This window comes from Kogia breviceps, chromosome X (assembly GCF_026419965.1).
Source record: "Kogia breviceps isolate mKogBre1 chromosome X, mKogBre1 haplotype 1, whole genome shotgun sequence".
Taxonomy (NCBI): Eukaryota; Metazoa; Chordata; class Mammalia; order Artiodactyla; family Physeteridae; genus Kogia; species Kogia breviceps.
In genome coordinates, this window is record NC_081330.1 from 116,359,854 (window position 1) to 116,382,039 (window position 22,186).

The 22,186-nt window shown below is 40.2% G+C and overlaps 1 protein-coding gene across 1 annotated transcript; it reads right to left on the bottom strand.

Annotated features, from left to right (window-relative positions):
• Window positions 1-2,922: 2,922 nt before the first annotated feature.
• On the bottom strand, window positions 2,923-21,365 carry LOC131748217 (E3 ubiquitin-protein ligase Hakai). Its single transcript, XM_059050238.2, is given in 9 exon segments — window positions 2,923-3,581; window positions 3,584-3,835; window positions 3,838-3,887; window positions 3,889-3,989; window positions 3,991-4,038; window positions 4,041-4,138; window positions 4,141-4,237; window positions 4,240-4,368; window positions 21,267-21,365. Coding segments are annotated over 9 exon segments (1,533 nt in total).
• Window positions 21,366-22,186: the final 821 nt, after the last annotated feature.

Below are 22,186 nucleotides of genomic sequence, written 5' to 3' on the forward strand. Positions count from 1 at the left end.
AACAAAGGTGCAGCATTTTCCAGTTCAGTTTTTTTTTGTTGTTGTTCCAACTTTAACTTGGGCTTGATTTTACTATTTATTCTACCTTCATTTCCCCTTTCCCTGGTACTTATTTTTATTTTTTATAAATACTGTCTTTTACTATTTATGCATCCATTTTATTGTTTTTAAGAATTAAACTGCCATTTCAGCAATCTTCAGAGTATTATAATGCGCTATACATACAGGTAATTCAGACTTGTGCCTATGCCAGCTTCAAAGCCTTCTCTGATATAAAGTGCAATTCACACCATTTTTTTCCTTAGAGAAAGAAACATTAATTTTGTTATCTTTCTACCCACCACAGTCACTCAAATAATAACTGGATGAGTTCACACCTGATGCCACTTACAATTTTTGTCTGCTACAACACATTCATCTGATCTGCTTTGCTGCATAACATATATTTCCTAAACCTAACTAAAAATAAATCATTTTAAAGTCTATCTCTTTTAATGTGTGTGCATTTTATCATGATATTCATTTTTTTGGTCCAATATATTATTTAAGTGGTTTCATACTACGTTCAACCGTAGTGAATTTCAAGAAAAGCAGGAGAGCTCATCATAGATAGTTGAGAAGACTTCAGTGAATTTGACTATTTTCTTATTACAGGAAACAAAGAATGGTATTGTATCTTAAGAGAAATAGTGTAACAGCTCCTAAAGTCGGGCAAAAAAGGTTATCAAGTTTGGACCAGTCCAAGTACCTACAATAATATGTTAGAAGCATTCACCGCCACTGTCTCACACTACCTCAGTCTGTACTTCTAATAGCAAAGCTTTCTCACTAGAAGTATTAGCACTGGACTCTCAAATTGCCAGGTGTGAAAATCGATTTTTTTTTTTTAAGTGTTAATTATTTTAGGCTGGTCACGGTTAAAATGGCCTGTTTTTGTTTTTGTTTTGCGGTACGCGGGCCTCTCACTGCTGTGGCCCCTCACGTTGCGGAGCACAGGCTCCGGACGCGCAGGCTCAGCGGCCACGGCTCACGGGCCCAGCCGCTCCGCGGCAAGTGGGATCCTCCCGGAACGGGCCACGAACCTGCATCCCCTGCATCGGCAGGCGGACTCTCAACCACTGCGCCACCAGGGAAGCCCAAAATGGCCTCTTATATTATTTCTAATCTCAGCTCTAAGCTCAGAGATGTGTTTGGATCTGATCAGCCAAAACGAGAATTTGTTTTGCTTGTATCCAACAGAATAAAATGATAAATTAGCAATAAGTCTGTCCTTTGCCAAAAAGAAATATGTTCTAAATTTATATATTATAAACTATACAATAAATCATATCCACATAATACACATTTCATATTTCCATTATGCACCATCTAATGGAAGAAAAACTTCATGAGGGTTTATTCAAATGACATATAATAATACACCAAGAATGTCAATTTATATGTATGAATTCTGTATAAAGTGTAAGTGGTCACTCACCTTAGGAGAAACATAACAAGTCCCTATAATGCAAAAATTAATTCTAAAGACACCTTATAAAGTGGTGAAATTCATATAACTTAGTCATATTCATTTATATAATTTACTTTTCTCTTCTCTAATACAAAGTCATCTGGTAGTCTGCATTTAACTTCATGCTAAAACGTTCCAAGTTTAGAATCTTTACCAATAAAATAAACAGGCAAGAAATAATAGTTTTTTTAAATTTCAGCTTAGAGGGAAAACACTTATCACACAATAATAAAACCCAAGCAAATGGCGAGTTCGTGACTATACGAATGCCTATTATTAAGATATTATTCAAATTCCTCCATGGCACTTAAACTATAGTTTAAAACACAATAAACAAGAAACCATAAGAACAGGACCAAACTCTACTATGAAATGAGGAATTATAATAAACTAAATATTTAGGGCTGCAAAGACTTTAAGACAATGAACAGAGTAGCACACACTTCATCTAAATGACACCATTTAAACAGTGCTATAATATAATGTTACTTAAGACTAACCAGTGTGGTGCACTATGTGATTCCAAGCATTCTGGAAAACAGTAGTAACAAGTAACAGCATCCCCACCAGCTTGGAGCCTACAGAATCAATTACTTTGGCCATATCTTTCCAAATGATTTAGTAATGCCTTTTAACATCACAAACATAAATCTATCACAGTACTGGAATTCTGATGTATTTTGGTGCTTCTAGGGCTGCCTAAAAATGAGAAGACATCCAAGCGAAATTCATTATACGGTTATTATACAATACCACAAAATCTCAGTGCCTAAAAATGTGAAATAATTCTCTACCAGTTAGCTGTCTGCCTTACACTATATTCTAGATTTTTACTTCCAGGATTTTTATTGCACTGTGGGAAATCAGAGGTAAAACATGGTTTTAAAAAAATCAGTATGTCAAATCATTACACTGTACACCTTAAATTTATACAGTGCTATATGTCAATTATACCTCAATAAAACTGGAAGGAAAAAAACTGCGTGACTGTGCTTAAATTCAAATAAAAATAGCATTTTTACAACCATACTGAAATTTAATCCTTTTACACAGGTTAACGAAATATATCACAGAAAAAACCTAAATAAAAACAAAACTTTTGCAAGTGGAACACTGCAAATTTATTTCAGGAACTCAAATTATAAAAGGTCACCTCTGAGTCAATATACCACACTAAAGGAACAAAGTTGTTAAAATACAGATATGCTCCACTGAGCCATTTATCCACTCTAGAGTATAAAACTTGAAATAAATCCTAAAGCCAAGGTTTAAGATCATTTTAAGAGTGAAGATCCTAAGTGTTTTACTATCTCTGTAAGAGGTGCTTTTCCTTCCCAAAACACGGTTTAATTAAAAAGTTGACTATATTTAAGGTTTTGTCCTCATCAGCTCTTCAGTTCAAAATACTATTATCAATGTGAATATGGTCTATATCTTGTCTGATCTGAGCAATGTGATCCAGAAAGTGGGGTTGGGGAAGGTGGACCTTGTGCTGGTGAAGGAGGTTAAAGTCCTTTCGACAGAGGTCACATACCAGGATTTGTGCCATCCCGCTGTATAAACAGAGGGCTCAGAATTTCTTGTTCTTCGGTGAACTGGGGTAAAGAGTTAGGATTATGATGGTCAGAAGGGAGTTCACTTACAGGTGGACCACCATTATGAGATAGAGGAGATCCTGGCAGAGAAGGATTCACATAAGGTGGCACCAGGGCAATAATACATCCAGGGGAAGAAGTTACTGGTGATGGATCAGAAGTCATGGGTGGAGGTGGCACTTGACTACAAACCAACTGAGGAGTACCTGAATCCTGGACAGAATATGACATTGGATGGCTTACTGGTGGTGGAGTAGATGGGGGTAGTGCATGTTCCTCTGGAGGCGTAATATAAGGGGGCAATACCACTGGTTGACTTTGATATTCAGGATGATGGTGAGCCGGTGCTGGGGCAGGAGGTGATAGTTCTTTAGCACCATAGTCTGAGTCACCCTGAAGAGGGGTGATTATTAAATTGCTGTATTCTCTTGTTGAAATACTAACGATTTCCTGATGGAGCAAGGGAGGTGGGGTGGCGACAATTCTGCTGGAGGAGCATAAAGATCCTTGCGTGGCTGGTTACTGCGCTTGTGTGATACACACTGCACAGGAGATGGTGACATAATGCTGTGCAACTCTGGTGGAATATGGCTCATATGGTCCTGGTCTAGCAGCATTTCAGGGATTTCAGTTGTTGGTGAAGCAATACGAGGGTGAAATTTTTTAAGCGGAGCACGTTTAACAAGTCTTTTAGCTCTCTTATGGTGGTAGTTGATATGAGCTTCTAACTTTGAGACAAATAAGTTTTCCTGCACTCTTGGCCAGCACTGCACATAAGACAGACCTCGTGTATGCTCCTCAATTCGCAGCACAGAAATACTACAGCCTGGTCATATCCTACCTCCTTTTCTTTCATATAAATTAGCATAGTCATAGCAAAAAAGCATACTTGCACGGAATTACACGCCCCGAGATTTTAATAGGCAAATCACACATTTGTCACAGAAATGAACTGGTAAATCAAACTTTTCACCTATGATGTTTAACTTAAAGTCCTCCCAAATGCATTCAGGAAATGTTTTCTTTCTTCCCAAAGCTCACCCCCTTTACAACCATACCGCCCTCCTCCATTACGTTCAAATTCTTTTTCACCAGCAGGCGACCCATTCATAGTCCTTGGAATATGAGACACAGATTGCTTTTACTCACCTGCTTAGAAATGAGCTTTAAAGGAATTCGTCTTCGAACCTCAAGGCCACCGGATGATCCAGAACTCTGAGCGCGTGGTGGCCGATGGTCAGCGTCAGCGGGATTCGCGTTTTGCTATTCGGCGAGGAAGGCACCCGGGCGCGGAAATCAGAGTCCGCATGCGCGGCACGAGCTTCCCCGAGCTTCCCCGAGCTTTCCCGAGCTTCCCCGAGCTTCCCCGAGCCCAGGAGGCGAGAGTTAGATCAGATTAGATCAGATCCCAACCCCGTCTCTGTAGCTTTGACTTCCGAGGGGTTTCTTCTCCTTTCCCCTACCAGATCTCACTACTCGGGTGAGGGAGTCAGACATAGTTTGGACAAGGGGGAAAGAGCTTCACTGCTGAGGTTGCTAAGGCTCCTCTTCATGTGCCATGAAAGTGGCCTTTAACTGTGGAAAGAGACCGATGGGAATGGGGAAGGGGGGTGCAGCAGCGGCCAAAGAATACGTTCCCAGCTTATTAGAGCGCTGCCTTCTGGGGCAGCTTTATTTTTATCGCACTGCATTTTTGTAACCTGCCTTAAATCGCTCATGGGGTGTGTGTGTGTGTGTGTGTGTGTGTGTGTACATATATGTATGTAGTCAGGCATACACACACCTCTAAGATTTTGTCATGATATAATGAATGTAAAATCAACTTTGGAGGAAGGGAGCACTGTATGTATCTTATCAAGGAACAATCAAGTAAAAAGTAGTGAACATGGTAATTTGACAGTGCTAGACATTTGCTGTTCATGCTTAGAGAATGATTATGGGTATTTAAGCCAAATTTCCCCAGGTCTCACCTTGCCGCAAATAGAAACTGGACCACAAAAATAGCAACAAACGGTATTTACTTGGCTCCACCCCACCCATAATTGTGGCTCCTCTGCACCTTAGGTGGGGGGGGAGGGGTCTCTCCTGAATGTGTAGACATTCACCCTTTTGGCTATGTTGACTGTCAAGTCTCCCCAAAAAACACTAAACAAGAAACCTTGATCAATCAAAGTTTTTTAGACTTACTATAACATAGGAGAATACAACCTTAACAGAGTCTAAATAGTGTCTCAGAAGAGGGATGGCAGGATAGGATATTAGGGGCTGGGCTGAGTGATTTTAGGGCAGGTCTTGCAAGGAGAATTGAGCAGATTTTATAACATGACACCTAAATACTGGCAGGCACAGGGAATTGAGAATATTGACATGAGTATTAATGGGCAATGTTATTCTTGTTAAGTAAACTTTTTTTAACATCTTTATTGTAGTATACTTGCTTTACACTGGTGTGCTAGTTTCTGCTTTATAACAAAGTGAATCATTTATACATATACATATGTTCCCATCTCTTCCCTCTTGTGTCTCCCTCCCTCCCACCCTCCCTATCCCACCCCTCTAGGGGGACACAAAGCACCGAGCTGATCTCCCTCTGCTATGCTGCTTCCCACTAGCTATCTGTTTTACGTTTGGTAGTGTGTATATGTCCATGCCACTCTCTCACTTCGTCCCAGCTTACCCTTCCCCCTCCCCGTGTCCTCAAGTCCATGCTCTAGTAGGTCTGCGTCTTTATTCCCGCCTTACCCCTAGGCTCTTCATGACCTTTTTTTTTTTTTTTTTAATTTTTAGATTCCATATATATGTGTTAGCATACGGTATTTGTTTTTCTCTTTCTGACTTAACTTCACTCTGTATGACAGACTCTAGGTCCATCCACACCCATAAAAAGAATCGAAAGTAAACTCTTTTGGTTGGCTCACAATTTTATCTTTCAGGAAAAAGTACTTCCTGGAACAAGTAGGTAAGTCTGCTTATTCCCAGAAGTTTTTAACATAACAGAAAACTATCCCCAGTCCAGTTATCATTTTACATGGTGACAGGGAACTATGTTGGTTTCCTTTTCCCTGACTTGTTGGGGTGTTGCTTCTTGGCTACACCAATAGTGAAAACACAACAATGCCCAGATACCCACCAAAGGTACCAGTGCTCACTGATGCCCAAAGTCACTGCTGTGCCAGCAAGGAAACAAGGAAACATTGAAGGTGCTGCGTAGTCTAAGAAGATAAATGGACTTCCTTGCCCTCTTTTTTTTTCACTCTATTACATGGGCTACAAAGCACTTCAGATTAACACTTGCCAATGTGTTGAAGAGATTTTCCTGAAATTGCTCTGTTAGTTTTTACTTGCTCTTAATTATTACTCCCCTAGTAAGGACTGAGGCAGTGCTAGCTCATGGTAGCTAGTTTAAATTTGAATATACAGTGCCACTCACCTCTGACACTCTCCCCTAGTTCTGGAAACGTTTCAGTATTCCAGCAATGCTATCTTCTCTCAGGATTCATTCACTCCCAGGAGGCAACTTCACTCCTCATGCAAATAAATTTCTTACGGGCCCATCTCCTGGAGTCTCCTAACCTGCCTAAACTCTAAAGACAACACGCTTTATTCTCTCAAACCAAGCCTCCCGTTACATGTTGATTTAAATTTTAGGTAATTTGAAATTTTGTTGGCTTTTTAAAAAAGCAGTACATTTTAATAAGTCAAACTGGTTCTTATTTACTCAGCCATGGATGTTCTGCCCCTACTGTAAGCAATAAACCAAAATTCTAAGTAGTAAAACCTAAAATTTAGAGCATGAAGGCATATGCAAATGTTCCTGCTTTACAATTACAATGACTTGTTTGCAGGCTCTTTAAGAAGGTTGTGTGGCGGGGTGTGGGTTAGTGGTATGCATATAATTCAAAAACAATAAATATAAAGGGGTAGAAGTCTGTCAAATAAAATATCCAAAACTTATTTTCTCTTCTGCCCTGGAACTAGTGTTCTTCTGTCTAAACTGTGACATTCTCATATGACAGAATGCCGTCCTTACACATAACCCTGGGTGAAAAAAAGCCAGCTCTCTTCCCTATTTGGCTAAATTTGCTTTTCTTGCTCATTAGGTCAACTTCAAAGTGGTTAACCAAAGCAGCTCCTGGGTGGAGGTTGTCTAGAAGTTAACAGGACTCAAAAGCTGAGCTTAGAATTTATTTCTAAAATAATCTGAAGTTGACCTAATGAGCAACAACCCTCAGAAGTGGGTTCCGACAGCTCTGCTTGGAGTATTTGCTTGTTTATAGCCGAGAAGCCTGACCTGAAAGCCCTTAATAAATATTTTTTGGTGAAATTGTTGACAAGATAAAGGGTATTGACCCTCCATTTATCCACATCAGATATGAGAAGCTAACTTTGCCACACTAGAAAAGCTGTCTCTACAAATGGATCCTTATTTAGTGCCCTTAAACAAAAAGTTAAATGGGCTTCCATTCAGCCACCTCCTTCGGGGCATAGAGACTCTGTCTGTCAATCTCACTGCTCTTAAAAGTTGCTAGACTTAAATTCGATTGACAAAAGAGAGATTCGGTGTATGTCTGCGTGTAACAATGATTGGATATAAAAAGGTTTGAGTTTGGAGATTTAAGAGAAATTGAACCTTTCGAAATTGCTTGGATTCATGGAGTCTTGTTAGAATTTGGCTACCTCAAAAAAGATCTAAACGAGGGTGACAATGAAGAATTATGGACTGCACAATGAAGAAGTATCAACGTGCACAATTAATGCTAGGAAACAGGTTGAGACATCTCCGCTTAAGCCACATGCCATCTGGCCCAGAAGCAGTCATTCTACCAGAATGACACCGAAGGTCGGCAGGAGCAGGAGCCTTAAGTCCCGCTGCCAGGCTCCTGGATTTTATTTCTCGTTTAAGGGAATCTGATCTGTCACTCCTCTGGCTCCTGTGGGCTTTAAATTCACATAATCAACATATCACTGCCAGAGACTTAGTAAGAGCTGAGGCAGTTTAAAGGTGAATGGAGAATAATCATGTTCCCAAGCCAGATGCCTTCAGTTCTGCAAAGAAATAAAAAGTCCATCTCAGGTTCCAAAAAGTAAGGCAAACTGCCCTGTGTGAAAAAGACTTCGGCTCTCCTCCCACGTGTGCCGGTAGCTATATTTTACATCCTGGGAGGGCCAGCCATTTGCAAAAGTTTAGAGCAGTGTTTCTCAAAATGTGGTCCACAGACCCCTAGGGATTCCCAAGGCCCTTTCTGAGGGTCCTGGAGGTCAAAACTATTTCCATAATAATACTAAGATGTTATTTGTTTTTCCACCACTTGACATTCGTCATGATGATGCAAAAGCAATGGGGGATAAAACTGCTGGCTTCTTAGCGCGAAGCAAGGCAGTGGTATCAAACTATCCTAGTAGTCACTGTATTTTTTACTGCCACACAGTAAAGAGAAAATGCTAGCTTCACTTAAGAATGTATGTGATGAAGCTCTAAAAAAATATTAATTTTATTAAATTTCAACCATAGAGTAAACATCTTTTTCATATTTTGTGTGACAAAATGGAAAGAAAGTACACCGAAGCACTTTGGGGGCATACCAAGGTACAGTGGCCATCTCAAGGAAAAGCATTTATGTCATCATCTGAGTGGGAAGGTAAACTATCTGCTTTTTTGTGTGGACATTATTTTCATTTGAAAGAACAACTGACAAACTATGACTATTCAAACTTGGGTATGTGGCAGACATTTTCTCAAAAGTGAACAGAGTTAGCCTGTCACTTCAAGAAAAACAACTGACAGTGTTTGTTGCCAATTATAAAATTCAAGCTTTTGAATGAAAATGAGAATTCTGAAAATCTTGTATCTGCCATGATCCTGGCAGCTTCCCAGTCCTAAAGACTTATCTGATGAGATCAGTGGTAATTAATAATGAATGTAATTTTTTGAAACTGTATAATGAAATGTGTCAACACTTGGAAGTTCTGCATAACTCAGTGAACCAATATTTTCCAAATGACCAATGGTTGATGTTACAAAATCATACATAATTAAAAGACCCATTTAAAATCAAGACAGGAGTAGATGTTAGTGTAACAGAGTATGAAAACTTCATTGCTGTTTCAGATTCCATATTGCAACTAACCTTTAAGAAACTACCATTGGTAGGGACTTCCCTGGTGGCACAGTGGTTAAGAATCCTCCTACCAATGCAGGGGACACGGGTTCGAGCCCTGGTCTGGGAAGATCCCACATGCCGCGGGGCAACTGAGCCCGTGCGCCACAACTACTGAGCCTGCGCTCTAGAGCCCGTGAGCCACAACTACTGAAGCCCGCGCACCTAGAGCCTGTGCTCCGCAACAAGAGAAGCCACCGCAATGAGAAGCCCGCGCACCACAATGAAGAGTAGCCCCCGTTCGCTGCAACTAGAGAAAGCCCGCTCACAGCAACGAAGACCCAATGCAACCAAGATAAATAAATCTATAAAAAGAAAAGAAACTACCATTTGTTGAGTTTGGTTTCATTTCAAAGAATATTCACAATTATCTGAAAGGCTATTCTAATACTCCTCCCTTTTCCAACCATACCTCTGTATGAACCTAGATTTTCTTCTTTAATTTCACCAAAAGCAAATATCACAAAAATTGAACTCAGAAGCAGGTGTAAGAATACAGCTGCCTTCTATTAAACTAGATATTAAAGAGATTTGTAAAAATGTAAAACAATGCCACTCTTCTGACTTTTTTTCTTTTGGAACATATATTTTTCATAAGAATGAGTAATTTATATTAGTGTGTAATGGATTATTATTTTTAAGTAAAATAATAAATATTTTAAGTTTCTCGATATTCCACATAAACAAAGGCTCTTTGAGGTCCTCAATAATATTTAAGAGGGGAAGGGAGTCTTGAGAGTAAAATGTTTAAGAACTGCTCCTCTAGGTGATCTTTAATGCTCTGTCAACCTTTCCTCTGAGAGACACTGCCTTCCCCACATTCACTCCCCCAAACTCAGTCCCATCCAAATCAAATGGCCCAGAAGGTCCCAGAACTTCCTCACCTTCAAAATTAGCTGACGGTGACAAGGAGAAGGGAAAGAAAGATCAGGATCACTTAAACACCAAGCATTGTGCCATGCACCTAATATACGGTATCTCGTCTAATCCTCACAACAGCCCTGTGAGATACTGATCGTGATGACGTGACCAGATAACGGGGCAGCAGGGCACAAGGGGAGCCGATCTTATTGTTAGGGTCAGCAAAACCACATGCTCACTAAGAAGCATCTATAGACCAAATAAATAAAAACATCTTACAAATACCACACTACTTCTTTTCAAATACATGTGGCTGTTGCTATACCCAAAATTCCACTGTAAAGCATCATCAGATGCACAAAAGCTTTGATCATTGGTCTTTAAAAAATTTCAATCAATGAATCAGGACGTAAATGTGGGAGATAAAAAAATTTTTGACAATGAAAAGGGAACAAAGTGATCCCCGCCTTTGAAAAATGTTGAGAATCACTGCATTGTAGCACTGTTACTACACTGAATCCACAGCAAAATCCCAACCTTCAGGACAATGCTAAGCTGTTTAGAGTGATATCCTTACCACTAAAAGCCCACTTTTGCCATCAAAGTATTTAAAACTCTAGACAGGGAAGTCAATTCGCGCATATGAAAGGCCAGCTAACAGCCTGGTACCATACAGGGTTGGATGAGGGAAACGGACACGAAGTGCTATTAAGAATTCTGGGGACGTAGAGAACTTCTGGCCAAGATGATCTTGGATGAACTAAGACTAGATCTGCATCCTTCAAGATAGAATTTAAATGGGCATAGAAGACAGTGACTAGGGAACCACATGGACAAAGACAGATGTGTTCAAGGGCAATATGCTTGACTCAATCGAGGGCTCCCATACGGAAGAGATGGGAGATACACTTGGGAAAGGGCGTTTAGGACCAAATGTTGAAGGGTCTGGATGGAATCATGAGGAGTATATACTTATCCCTCTGGGTAATTCAAAATCATCAAATAAAGATATAAAAGAAAGGGAAGAGAGCATAGTGTAGATTGGCAAACTGGGACAGGAATCAGACAGTCGTATGAGGAAGCAATACACAGTTCAGGACTGAGGTTGTTCACGTCTGAGTGGGAAATAGAGACCAAAAGAAACGAGCCTGTGGGAGACGCCGGAAGGCCAGAGTCGGGTGACTAACTTAATGGGACTACCTGGCAATGGAGAGGAGGGAAAGGGAAATGACTCCAAGTTTTGAAGCCCAAAAGACTACCACGTGATCCAATTAGGAAGGAACCATTTGGCATGGACCACATCTGCTTCCTCAACATTCTCGTACGTTTGGCCCTGGTCCACCAGAGGGTCTGAGGCCTACGTTTAGTGACATGGAGGAATTTTGTCTTGGTCTGAAAAGGTAATCCGAACTGTATCCTGAACTCACTAGTGATCAATTCTTCAATCGTTTGGGAGACACCCACCCCTCCCCACCCCTTGACAGTTAAGACTTGAATTTTAAGGCTGCAGCTACCCACTCACTACCCCAGCCCACGTCCAGGCCGTTCCCCTCACTGAGCAATTCTGCTGGATTTTCCCTGGGTTTTTCGATCAGCAATATCTTGGGACTTGGCTTTGTTTTTCGAGGATGCTACCTTGGATTGGGGGTCTTGATTCTGTACTGACATCTGGGCTTTCCGATCCATGACTCAATTGTACTCCACAGCTGCGGGTAAGAGGCACCTGCCTTGACTTTCTCTGTTGCTCCCCCAGACCCTGTTTAACTCTACCTTTTCCCCATCGATTGGAGAGCAAGGTCAACTGGGCTTGTGGCATAGCAGGAGATCCAGTTCTGAAAAGTGCTTGGCAATACTGAAAAGGAAAGGGATCGAAGAAATAACAAGAAGGAGAAAGACAAGAAAAAGCTAAAGATGAACCTTTTCAGTCTGGAGAAGGGGAAGGAGGGTGGCCTGATGATGAGCTAATTGTCTTCGGGTACAGAAAGGGCTCTGCTGGAGAAAGGAAGCCTGGCTGTCCTCCCATCCAGACAAGGGCAGACCAAGGGCTTAGTTACAGCACAGGGGATTTACAGAAGATAAAAACATTTCTTGGACAAATACAGAAATGGGTTTCAGAGGGGTTTTGTGTAATTACCTTCGCAGGAGATGGCTAAGAATAGCATAGCTCCTCTGGCAGCCGGAAGGTGAAGAGGTGTTATGTGGGCAAGCGGAAGGTGAACTTGGGGCTTTTCTTGCCACCCCTTCCATAACGCTCCCTCTTCTTTTACTGCAGGAATAGAAATTTCTGCACTCTGTCAGGCACCCTTGGAAGAGCTCTGAACCATTCTCCAGAGGAAAAGCACTTGGCCAATTCCTGATATTTTTAGAATAAAATCAGCAAGTAAAGCTGTTGCCCCAGTGGTCACCAGAGCACTGTAGTGGTGATAATTCCAAAAGCCATACAGGCAATTTCTGACTAAATGATATCAAAGGCAGACTAAAAATTGTTTCTTTAACTGAAGGGCTGCATGACTGGTTTTTAATTAGAATGGATTAATACAGTGTTCCCGTTTATAAAAACCAAAATTGAAAGGAAGGAATTGCAATGAGGTAATTAAAGTAAGGAAAAAAGCCTCCAGATCCTCTCCCACCCAAATATTAGACTTAAAAAGGCAGACAAAATTAAATGAAACTTTGTTATTCTTTATATACCTAGATAATCTCTGTGTCTAATATCTCAAGGGTATTACACAGTTGTATCAGTTCCTAGTACGTATATATGTTTGTGTGTATATATACACGTGTATGTTTATTCATATGTGTATACATAATTTTGTACCTATACAATCATATAAACACATGCACAAATTGTTTCTTGTTTGCAATAGCATATGACAATATATATAGGTACCACTTTTTTTTCTATTTCCAGAAGGGCATTAACACAGGGCTTCTCAGATAAATTACCATTTCGCTTTCGACTGGCTTACCTGGCAAAATCAAGAGGTTTGTGTGCTAGTGCACAAGATGACCTACCTGATCCTCCACTGAAAAAGTACGAAATGTTTCACTGACTCTTCATTCTAAGAAGCAATGGTAAGTAGCTGGTAAGCTTTCTCTTCCTTGTCACGGCAACATCCTTTGACCTATGTAAATGTAGGAAGGTGTTAAAGGGGGAAAAAAGGCAGGAAGAAGGCTGTATGTGTTTCACCATTTATTGAATGAAAGGTTTTACCTTTTTATGTATGTAGCACCACGCCTACATATCAACTCCAAACCCATCAATTTACCAAGCCCTGTCCGAACAGTTCTGTCTCCTCAAAAGCTCTCGTATCTATCCCTACATCTCCATCCCATGCCACCAGCATGTCTTATCTCCCTTCGATTACTGCAGTGGTCTCTTAACTGGTCCCCCAGGCTTCAGTCTTATCCCTCTCCGAGTGTTCTCCACACCATCACCAGCTTACTCTTCATTAATCAGAAATCTATTTGTGTCAATGGTTCGATTAAAGTTGCTCAGTGGCTCCCAAATGCCTACAGGATCAAGTCCAGACTCAGCAGCGTAGCCCTTCAAGGCCTTTCTCCGTCTGGCCTCTGCCAAAACCTATCTTGCCTAACCCTAACCCCTCCTCAGCCACTCTTCAAGCTCCAGCTCTAATAAGCCATTTCCAGACCCTCCCAACAGGTTTTTTCGCCCTCATCTTGTTTTCCAGCAGCCTGGCCTTTCTGCCTGGAACTCTCTGCTCTCTGCTAGCTCCCCTGGCTCTCTCCAACGGATGCTACAAAACTCAGGTCCAGCTTCATCTCTTCCAAGAGACCCCACACCCAGTCTCGTCTCTTATGTACATTCCTATGACAACTGCAGGATTGCCCAAGAGTGCCAGCAAAGCAAGAGCTCAAAAACCAAGCAGAGAAAAGATTTTGCAAAGCGTCTGATATTCATTATTTCCCTCAAAAAGCATCAAAGTAGTTATCATGGGGAAAAAAATCAGAACTTACATGGACCTCCTCGTATTTCTTTTACTGTTATTTTTAAAACTTCATAGTGAAATATACATATATAAAAGTGTACAAATTGTTCGTGTAAATAGCTTCCAGATCAAGAAACCTAATATTACCAGTAGCTCAAAAGCCCCCGTGCGGGACCTTCCAGTCACTAACACTCAAAGGACAACCATTCCCCTGACTTCTAATAGCATAGATTAGTTTTGCATATTTCTGTTTCATATAAATAGAACTATAAAATTCAGCTTCTTTCATTCAATATCATGCTTGTGGTAAACACATGTATGTAGCTGTAGTCTCTTCATTGTTATTGTAGACGAATACTCAACTATTTACTTACTCTACTGTTGATGGGCATCTGGGTAGTTTCCAGTTTTGAACTATTACAAATATTAGTGCTTCTATGAACATCTTCTACAATGTCTTCTGGTTAACATATGTGTGCATTTCTGCTGGGTGAACATGAGGTTGAACAATATGAAACTGCCAATATTCAACCATTTTCGACCTACTAAGATGGCAACTTATTACTACCTAGAAGTGGAATTGCTGGGTCATCGGTTACACGCATATTTACCTTTAGAAGATACTGGCCTAATAGTTTTCTACAGTGGCCATACCAATTTATAATCTCATCAGCATTATATGAGCGTTCTAAACTCTCATTATATGAGAGTTCTTTGTCTAAATCCATTTTTATTTTAGCCATTCTGCAGGGAAGGGCATACAAATGAGTCACATTATGGTTTCAAAGATTAGTGAAGTTTAAGCACTTTTTCACATATTTGCTGGCAATTCAGATATCCTCTTTGGTGAACAAGTTCAAGTCATCTGCCCAATTTCCTATTGAGTTGTCTGCCTTATTAATTTATTATTATTTAGATTTCACAGCTGAGGACATTGTAATTCTTTCATTGCTTAGCTCTAGAAATGTTTTTATCCAGTCCTATGCCCAAAGAACCCTGCATTCAACTCTGTTCTATGATATACTACACTGCTGAAATTGTTATTTACATATCTACTTTTCCTTATGAATTGTTAAGTAATTTTTAAATCACTAAATAATCAGGAGTTAGAGCTCTTATTCATCATTGTATTCCCAGCCCTAGAATAATATCTAGCAAGTGGTTCAATAAATATTTGTTCAGTTAACTGATATGCATTTAACATAGTATTCTTCCTAAATTTGTATTAACTATCTTTATACTCCTTTGTCTAAAGCTTATTCCAACAAGGCAAACCGTGTGAAGTAGAGCACGCTGCCCTTTCTCCACTACTTGACAAAAGAACACTATTGCTGTATGCCTGAAACACAACACTGTAAATCAACTATACTCCGATAAAAATTTTTTTTAATAAAATTTTTTAAAAGTTTCTAGCATTGAAAAAAAGAATACTAGTTGCAAAAGTACAAAAGAATGATCAGAGCATAGCAATAGAACTTTTCTGTTTCAATTAATGACTAAAAATAATAAGCAATAAAAATCTCATATAATTGAAAAGAAAAAAACAAGATATTAATAGCTTAAAGGGCAAAAGAAAAGGCATTGATGTGCAGGTAATTTACATCAAGGGAAGTAAAAACCAAAAAGCTAATTACTAAAATTAAACAACCAGTCACACTTTTATATATTTAATAGATGCAAAGTATTAGTAAAGTTGAAATTAATAACACCTAGAACTTATCAGGCTTTACTCAATGTGGCATCTTCTTATACTGTTCTTCATTATGTTTGTTACTATCGTTTTTGGCTTACACATCTACTTCCTCCAGTATACCATAACTTTCTTATGGACAGGACCCTTCCCTGCTCCAGTTCTGCTGTAAAATGAAGTATGTACCCTCATATATACAACCGTGCTAAAAAAGCAATTTGTCAGTATATTTCAAAAGCTTAAACATGCCTCCTTTGGTCAAGTAAATTCACTCTCAAGTATTTATTCTAAAGGAAACAATCAAGAGGAAAGGAAAAAACTCTATACATTAAGATACTTATCTCTGTATTATTTACAATAGTTACAAGTGAAATCAATAATAAACTTCTAACAATAAAGAAATGATTGAATAAAATATCACAGAAACTCTAAAGAATACTATTATGCTGCCATTACAATGGAAGATTATTAAATACCATGGATGCATGCCAATACTATTCAATGAAAAAAAACTCATGCAAAATCATATAATGCTCTAAGATTATACCATATAATCGTGCATGGATCCGGGGAGCAACATGGAAAACGACAAATGAAAAAGAAATACTTGGCAAGTTTAAGGTTCCGGACTGTAAAAGAGTTTCTTTTTTAAATGCTGTTACTGTGCATTCGATCATTACCTCCCCAGCTACTCTCCTAGACACGGCCACTATGATCTTTCACCTGGATGCGTACCACAGCCTCTAACTGGTCTTCCTACTTCTTCCCTTGTTCACCCACAGTCTAGTCTCAACACAGCCAGAATCGTCCTGGAAATCAGCAGGCAGATCTTGTCACTTTTCCTCTCAAAAGTCTCCAACGGCTTCCCATCTCACACAGAGTGAAAACAAGAATTCTTACAACGGTCTACATGACCATCAACTATCGGAAGGCCACTTTGCATTCTGACGTGACCTTGTCCCGCACTCTTCCTCGCCTCACTAGCCTCCTTGCTCTTCCTCAACGTCCATTCAGGGACACTCCTACCGGAGTACTGGAAAGTTTTATTTTATGCAGAAGCCAATCCTAGTTTTTTTTTTCGTTATTTTAATAAAACAAGTATGCATGAGCACTTGGTATTTTCCATTTCTCCTAAAGCCATATACCTTAGTCTTTGGACAATTCAGTTGAAAGGAATGTATCTCTGTCTACCTTCCAGAGTGGCCTGTGAACGCGTCTAGGAGAATGCTAGGGTGGATTTGTCATGAATGCTAGGATGGATTTGTCATGAATGCTAGGGTGGGTTTGTCATGAATGCTAGGGTGGGTTTGTCATGAATGCTAGGGTGGGTTTGTCATGAATGCTAGGGTGGGTTTGTCATGAATTCTAGGATGGGTTTGTCATGAATGCTAGGGTCGGTTTGTCATGAACGCTCCGGAAGAAATCTTTACTTATCAACAAGGGCCAAGCACAGTCGTTGGAGATTCACATTTCAACTCTCATTTGCACACACACAACAGGCTCTGGCGCAGATTGAGTTTGAGTTAGTGCGCATAGCTTGTTGGGAGGAAATCAATCAAAAGCCTTTTTAAGCATAAATGGTTCTTTAGGCACTGAAAGCTGAGTGCCTCAATTTTATTGTAAGCATTGAACAAAAACCATCTTAAAGCATTCAGCATGTTATACGTTCGTACATATCACCGAATTCTCCAAAGACTAAGTTATATGGCTTTCGGATAAATGGAAAATACCAAATGCTCATGCATGCTTGTTTTATTAAAATAACTAAGAAAAAAATAGGATTGGCTTCTGCGTAAAATGAAACCTCCAAATATTCAGCAGTTTAAAGGAAGCTTTAGACTCTTTAGTTACAGATATTGCTGGGTGAAGACAATAATTCAGTAGAACTGTATCTATAGCAGCATTTCTTTCCAAATAAATGTTTGGTACATTTTCCCTTTAGAAAACAAAACATAGACTTCCAGTTACTCAGGCATGGATCTCCTTTCCCTCTCACAAAAAGGATACTAAAAATATTTCAAAGGCCACATGGGCAAAAATAATAGACCCCCTACTAGAAGCAAGCTGAAGCGCGCTGCAGACTACCAGAGGGCCTCAGGCCTTGGAAGCTGTAGGTAACAGTGAACGTCAGTATGCGTGATGGGGTTACGAACAAGGTGATTGCTTGAAAGTCTTTAACTTTCCCAGGCTCTCAACTACCCACAAGCAGAGTCACAAAGGTTTTCTCTGGAGAAAGTGACCTGGAGACAATCTGGTTTCAGAAGACTGAACACAGAGGGCACAGGCAATCACAGGGTGGAACACAGGTAAGCTGAGGGGCAGTCTACCAACTAACTGGGACATCCTAGCCCAGAAATCTAGGCCTTGGGGTCCCCACAGCTATATGTTTGCCTAAGGGAGCACATGGATAGAAATGGACTCAAATCTGGCCCTGTTGCTTGCTAGCTAAATAATCATGGGCAGGTTGTTCATCTCTCCAAGCCTTCGTTCCCTCACCTATAAGTGGGGATAACAATAGGTGTCTGAGTTATCCTAATGATTAAATTAGATAATATGCATAAAACATCTAGTGGATGTCGGGCAGATGGTCCATATACTCACTAAACGGTAACTAGCATTATCAGTGAAGAGCAGCTTCTGGAGAGCTTTCTGAAGGACTCAAGATGGAACTATCATCAGGTACAAACACCTGTAACCTGACACCTTCACTTGTTTTTCTAACACGTGACTACAGAACACAGCCTGAAATCTTCAATAATTCACAGGTCAAAAGCAGGTTTGGAATGTTGTTCCAATCGCCCAGTAGAGCATTAGAGAATGGGCTTTGAAATCAGACAAAAATGACTTTATTCCTGGCTCCTCCAATTACTAATGTGGTCTTGGCAAGTCACACAAGTATTCCACAGCTGTGACATGGAAACAGTAACAAGTATCTGCAAGGTTGTCGTGGGGACTGGCTATAAGGCATGCAAGACCCTAGTGGGGTGCCTACGACATGGTAGGTATCAAGAAATTGTTCGCTGTTTTCATCGTGATCGTTTTTTAGGCAAAAAAACACGATCATTTATAAATGCCTGGACAATCTTGGAATACATTTTCTCTGGGTTATTGTCTTCATTCATCAAATGTCACTGGGGCTGGAGAGTCATGTGACAGTTACCAGTGTACAGATTCCACTGACTTCTCTTCTAAATCAGTTTGGAAATTGATAGAGTTCAGTTCTAAATGGTAAACTATACTGCTCTTTTTGCTCAGGACATATGCAGACATTTCAGCCTAACTGCCAGCATAAGTGATACCTAATATTTTAGGTAGCTTTTACATTGGGGATTTTAACTTAATCACTTTAGTGCTTCTTCCTCTGTAAAGTGGCATCTCAAGCCAGAATTAATTCGAACAGTACTTTTGTGGCTTGTACATGGACACTCATCTTTGTTTCTTGGACTCTGAGCCTCGATTTTTCTTTTAAGTGGAGAAAGCATAAAACATGAATATAAAGAATAGCATTTCTCAGCTCTAATCAATGGAGAAGTTAAAATAATTTTCTTTTTTTTAAAAGGTCTTTTCTTTTTTTTTGGCTGCCCCGCATGACTCATGGGATTTTAGTTCCCCAACCAGGGATTGAAACCAGGCCCTCGGCAGTGAGAGCGCAGAGTCCTAACCAATGGACTGCCAGGGACTTCCCATAATTTTCATATAAATTCTCTAAAAATCCTAGAAGATATAGCACATGTTATTTCATAAAAAATATTTTATTTCCCCTCTCAATGGGATATATTTTAAAAGCTTAGAACATATTGTAAATCCATGGCATAGCCACATAATCTTATATTCAGTTACCTTCCTAATTGAGACAAGTAACAAAGTATACGTTCAAATGGAACACGTAGCTAAACCATTTATAAATAATTAAAAGTATAGATCAGGTTTTCTCTCACTGATCACAAATTATGGTAATGCTTTTGTGGTGCTCATTTCCGGGCTCACTTTGGTGTGTTTATTAAAGCACAGTATTGTCAGATCACAGGGAATATCTCATTTTCATTTTCATATTTCCAATTCTAAAGGGGATCAAATTATCCAATTAAACTGTTAATTAAAAAGACTCCTACAGAATAAACTCCAGGCTACCAACGGCATTTAAAATTTTCATTGTGCTGTGCTCAAAAGCAGTTTCCTAAATTCAGAAGAGCTCCAAGTTACCGGCCGGTATTTTACTTTAGAAGGTGTGGCTGGTATCGCTAGGTAATAGCCAAACCCATTTCCTCTTCTTTCTGGGCACACAGCTAGACTATATATCCCAGCCTCCCCTGCAGTTAGGTTTGGCCATATGACTGAGCTCTAGCCGATGGAATATGAGCAGAAGTGACGTAGGTAACTCCTTGGACTAGACCAAACCTTCCACTCAATATCTTCCATAGCCTCTTCCCCTCCACCAGCTTCTTGCAGGTAAGCATGTATTCAAGAGCGTTGAAAATGACAGAATCACAATATGGAAGGAACCTTGGTCCCTAAATCACCAACTGTAGAAGAGAAGCTCACTGATCATTAATACCCATTTTGCATGTAATCAAAACAATAAATTAACTTAAATTAGGTTAAACCATTGAGATGATCTGCTTCAACATCTAGTGTGATCTTAATTAACAAAGAAAGCAACTGAACTTGAGGGACATGCAAATACCTTAAGCCTAATTGGAAACATCAGCCTCCTTCAAATTTTGATCAGGTCCACTAGGATATATATCTAAAAACTGAGGCACACTGAATACCTCATAAAGTCTATCAAACAGACCATAGCAAGAGAGGTCCTAGACTTCTTGCCTCCATTCTCCCAAAGCCTCTCCTTCCTGTCCATGCCTCAGAGATCACTCATAAACTCTGTCATTTCTTTTTTTTTTTTTTTTTTTGCGGTACGCGGACCTCTCACCGTTGCGGCCTCTCCCGTTGCGGAGCACAGGCTCCGGACGCGCAGGCTCAGCGGCCATGGCTCACGGGCCCAGCCGCTCCGCGGCACGTGGGATCTTCCCGGACCGGGGCACGAACCCACGTCCCCTGCATCGGCAGGCGGACTCTCAACCACTGCGCCACCAGGGAAGCCCCAATTCTTGTCACTTCTATACATCCTTCCTTCTGCCACTACCCTACAGACAAAAATTCTTATTTCAAGGATCAGCTCAGAAACTAGAGTAGACTCTCTAAGAGGGCCACTAACAGGCCATACTCAGACACTTACTACCTACCAGCTCCACGGTCTGTCTGATGTCTATCACCTGTACATGGACACTGTGGCACACCTACTACAAACGAGTACTTTTCCACATCTCAGAACATATCAGTGTCAGAAAGATGTTTAAAATAATCAACAGGGGACTCTACTTGCACTGCCAAACTAATCCCAAAATGCCCCCCGGAGAACTTAGTATGAATTCTATGATATGCCTCTGGATTTGTCTAGACCCAGGCAAAGCAGTCAGGCTTTCATTGTCCTGCACCACTCACTCGTTGTCCAAAGGTCGCCAGGAAATATAAACTCCAGGCACTTCCAGTTCTCTGGAAGTACATGGGGCACAGAGGCTCCAGTAGTATGAGGGCAGCCATCCTAGAGATCTACAGCCAATGAGGAAGAAAAGCACACAGAAGGTGAGGTTAGGTGCCTGGTAAAAGGGTTGGGATCTGGGCAGAGAGAACTCCGACAGCATCCACCAGAGGAGAATTGAATAATTCCTTCTCTGTGCACCAAACCACAACCTGATGTCCTTGCATCTCATCACACTTGTCATGAAACTGGGTGACTGTAGCAGTTTACATATCTGTTTCCCATATTAGACCAGACTGTTCACTGAGGCCCTGAGACTGCGTATGGTCTGCCTAAATACAGCTAGGTCAGTGATTTAAATATAATGGTGGTCAGTTACTATGTACTCAATAAGTGACCATAAATGGACTCGATTGTTAAAGAAAGGTGATAGCACATAGAGGTTCTCTGGTTCGACAGTAACTGTAATGTTCATTGTCACTTTTGCAAGACCAGCCGTACCATGGTTGATAATTTCCTCAGAAACCTCTCTTTTCCTCAATAGGAATATTAATGCATAAGCAATAAACCACATCTGCTTATATTCTGGAAGAAAATACAATGACCACCTCGCAAATCTCTCATTGTCTACAGAGAAAGTTACCGCATTCAAATCCCACTTTCCTAAACCAAGAAACCTAGTCCTTTACAGTGCTTTGTGTACTTTTTAGGCAAATATTGTCTAAAACAGAACTGAATAAGTTAATCAATGTAACAGATTTTAATATTATTTTTAAAAAGAGAGGAAACAATAGCTTCAACTTTTTATTGTCCTTAAAATGACTGCTCACATTGTTTCACAAGTAGGGGAAGAAAATACAATGACCATTTAGATAAGAAATGC